At 44.3% G+C, this 4192-nt stretch overlaps 1 protein-coding gene across 1 annotated transcript; it reads left to right on the top strand.

Annotated features, from left to right (window-relative positions):
- Positions 1-1451: 1451 nt before the first annotated feature.
- On the top strand, positions 1452-3289 carry LOC148394785 (uncharacterized; the record flags this gene model as incomplete). Its single annotated transcript, XM_088381336.1, has 2 exons — positions 1452-1638; positions 1847-3289. Coding segments are annotated over 2 exons (1179 nt in total), but the record flags the coding sequence as incomplete, so codon positions are not given.
- Between the last annotated feature and the right edge of the window lie 903 nt (positions 3290-4192).

Raw genomic sequence — 4192 nt, forward strand, 5'->3', positions numbered from 1 at the left:
TTTTGTATTTCGACCCTATTCCTTCACTACATATATAACTACTTCTTGTGGATCGCTCTCACACTCACTTGAAATATGCATTTTTTAGTGCGACTTTCATTAGGGTAATGAGGCATAGTAACATGCTTATACTGGCCTCACTAAACGTGTAAGGTATTCAGCTATCCAGCATGTGTAAACAGCGAGGTGAGGAGAACAAAGGGAATGGCGCACGATCCTCTGATTTTTCCTCTCCTTTATTTTACACAAATGTGCATAACAGAAAGCTGTAAAACAGCATTGCCCTCGTGGGGAATCACAACTGTGAAGCTTTCGAACAAACTTAACTTTTTCTCGTTGAGCTAACCGCTAGCTTCAACTCCTCGTAACGTCTCACTTTCTCGCTGAGCTAACCGCCAGCTTCAACTGCCTCGTGACGTCTCACTGAACTCTCGTTCCAAACGGGAAAAGAACCGTAAATATAGAGGATATGCACGTGACGTCACAGACCGGCTGACGGTTTGTTTGGGTGGCAAAAAGCGGCGGATGCTGGGTGGTGCTAATAGGGCCAAGGCTGGATTGAGCTTTAGAGATACGTGTACTGGGGCATTTTTTTAGCATTTTATCGGTGGCAGGTCGTGGCAGAGTTGTTACGGTGCAACTTTGACCATGGTGAAGAGTTGTTGTGCCATTGGATGTGCCTAGCGTTTCCAAAAAGGTGATACCAACATGCGGAACATGGCCGCAACAGCTCCAAGCTTTGGAAGCCAACTATCCATTCTTACATCTGCTCAGATCACTTTGTGGGAGGTACGTAATTTTGTTTTATTGACGTCAACATTCATCTGTGAGGTATTGCTCGGATATTCCCTTTTTCTTGCTGCTACTCGGCCATGACCTAAGGAATGCATAATTACACAGCTTCATTACAGTATGTTTGTCCAATTGCTAGTTTCTAATAATTTGATTGTTCACATATCTACAATTATAAGTCAGAATTGTTAGAGATTTGCTAACTCCAACTTATTTTGGAAGAACCACACGGGAGACAAGTAAGTCCTTTTTGACACCTGCAGGTGGAGAGTCCATTCGTCGCTGTGCCTGCAGCGATGTTCGAATAGAGCTCTGGGCTCTCCTTCCTGCAAGAGGATATTTATTAAGAGAAACAGAGTGGGGGTATGAGTGGGCTGAATAGAAAGCCCTTGTCCTCTAGTCTAAACATCTCAGGGGATGTTTTACGATCTTGTGATAAGGAGGACAAGGTAAGGTATTTATTACCTGTTGCATTCCAACATAATCCTATGATAAAGATAACCTGGAAAACCCTAACAAGAATCATCCATTGTCACTGGCGGATACAGGGTACAGCCACAGCCGGATACACCCAAAGATCAGTTTGGCCCCACCTCAAACACCAAACTGGATTCGCCAGTTTCCATTTTTATTTCAAGTTCGTCTGAAAAACAATATTTACTGTTTCAGGTGCAAAGAGTGATGACCCTCTTAATCCTGCCTCCGTGCCAACTTTGTTCTCGTTCACATCTTCTGAGAAGAAGAAGAGGAAGGAGGCATCACTGCACCGCCACAAACGCACCGAGAGGCTTGATGTAAGGAGGACACCAGCGCAGGATGCAAGCGTAAGCATCCCATCAGAATGTTGTAAATATACCATTCTATATGAATCTTGAACATAGCTGTTTAGATGTATTTTCATTTTTTGCGCTACAGATAAAGATAACTCATTTTTCATAATTGATCTTCCTTCTATTGTTTGAATGGACATCAACATCAACATAAAGTAAAGATGTTAGTACATACTACATAGTAATTTAGTATGTCAACTATTAACATTTTTACGTCTTCCCAGATGTTGAACCGGATGGCAAGCCAGGCGTGTCAACACAGACAGACGTGGAAGTGAGGCACATCAATGCAAAAGAAACAGAGATTGATGCTCTCCGAGCTGAGGTGGAGGCACTGAAGAAAAAGACGTGTCTGCTAGATCAGCACACATTTGAGAATGATGATAAGGCAGTCGTATTCTACACTGGTCTCCCCAACTATGCAACACTCATGCACTTGTTCAACTTCCTCCTTCCTCATGTACAGCGCTCCGTTCGGAATGTTCTTTCTCCCTTCCAGGACATGCTCATTTTTCTCATGAAGCTTCGTCTGAACCTGTTCATGCAGGACCTTGGATACTGTTTCAACATCTCCCAGTCAACTGTCTCCAGGATATTTTGTAAATGGCTAGATGTTGCGCATGATAGGCTGGCTTGGCTCATCAAGTGGCCAGACCGGGATGGGCTTAGGAATATCATGCTAGAAGTCTTTAGAACCGGTTTTCCTAAGCGTCTGGCTGTCATTGATTGTTTTGAAATCTCAATAGAACGAAGTGTCGACTTCAATGGTCATGCTTCCTCTTGGAGCAACTACAAACAAAAGAACACTGTGAAATACCTTGTTACAATAACACCGCAGGGCAGCATCAGTTTCATTAGTTCAGGCTATGGAGGGCGTGCTTCAGACAAGCAGATCACAGAGGAAAGTGGCCTCCTGGATTTTCTTTTACCGGGTGACCAGGTCCTAGCAGATAGAGGATTCACAGTGCAAGTCTCAGCTGGCATCAGATATGCAGAGGTAGTTATGCCAGAGTTCACTAGGGGTAAGAAGCAGCTGCAGGGGAGGGGTGTGGAGCAAAGTAGGAAGGTGTCGCATGTGAGGATTCATGTGGAGAGGGTCATTGGCTTGCTTCGGCAGAAATATGTGATTCTGGAGGGAAAATGGCATAAACTGGCATTGCTCGGAAGTGAGCAGGATAAGGTGGATAAGATCATCACAGTATGCTGCTCTTTGTAACATGTGTCCATCTGTCGTCCCACAGTGGGGTGAGTAAATGGCCAGTGAAAGAGGCTCAAAGTACAGAGATATGGCTGTCAAACTGTGACTATGTGTCGCTTGTTAGAGCTGGGATGCAATTGTGTCCAGTCGTCACATTGTCTTGTATTCGGTTGACACATTCACGATGCGACATATGTGTACTTGTGAATGGTGTTTATGTGATGCTTGATGCTGTGCTTCAGTGCCATCAGTTGTAATACACCCATTTTCGCTGTTCACTCGTGTTTTTCGTCAGGTATGGCAGGTAAATATCATTGGACTGGAAGACTGTTCGCCTGAAGTATTAATTCCATTGATGTTTCCTTGCTTTTATACTGTTTTTATATTTAATCATGTATGCTATTTTATCTCTGTACGGCGTCCTTGAGTGCCTTGAAAGGTGCCTTACAAATAAAATTTATTATTATTATTATTGCCGTAATTTTATTCCGTCCAATACTGACAAGGGACACACAATCATTTATTTCCCAAGGCATTGCTGAACACTGCCAGCTGTCACCATCAGAATCTATTTGCATACATTTTATTGCAATCAAAAACTGCATTTCAGAGACACTGGAACACACATGCTTGACATACATGACCTACATGACACACGTGACCTGCATCATGATCGTTCTCATCTCACGATGTCTAGAACTATCTAGAATTTATTACTGCCACTGACCATCGACGGTGCTGTGGTGGAGAGAGTGAGCAGCACCAGATTCCTGGGGGTGCACATCAGTGAGGACCTCTCCTGGACCACCAACACTGCATCACTGGCGAAGAAAGCTCAACGCCGCCTGTACTTCCTACGGAAACTCAGGGGAGCAAGTGCTTCTCCGGCCATCATGACCACATTCTACCTTGGCACCATTGAGAGCGTCCTCTCCAGTTGTATCGCTGTGTGGGGTGGTAGCTGCACTGAATACAACATGAGGGCCCTGCAGCACATAGTGAACACAGCTGGTAAGATTATTGGTGCTTCACTCCCCTCCCTGAAGGACATTTACACCTCCCATCTCACCCGCAAGGCGACCACGATTGTGTGTGATGTGAGTCACCCCGTTCACTCTTTGTTTGATCTTTTGCCCTCTGGGTAGAGGTACGGAAGCCTGCGCTCCCGCACCTCCAGACTCACCAAGAGCTTCATACTCCAGGCTGTTAGGATCCTAAACTCTCTCCCCCCTCAGCTGCATAACGTCCTGTACTTTTGCGCAATATTCTGACTGTCTGCTGTATGCACACTTGCTCCATTTTTGCTCCTCTTATTTATTTATTTATGTTATTTGTTTATTCATTATTTATTCATCACTCTTATTTGTTCATT

Source organism: Syngnathus floridae, chromosome 7 (assembly GCF_059516105.1).
Source record: "Syngnathus floridae isolate MCC-2025c chromosome 7, RoL_Sflo_1.0, whole genome shotgun sequence".
NCBI lineage: Eukaryota > Metazoa > Chordata > Actinopteri > Syngnathiformes > Syngnathidae > Syngnathus > Syngnathus floridae.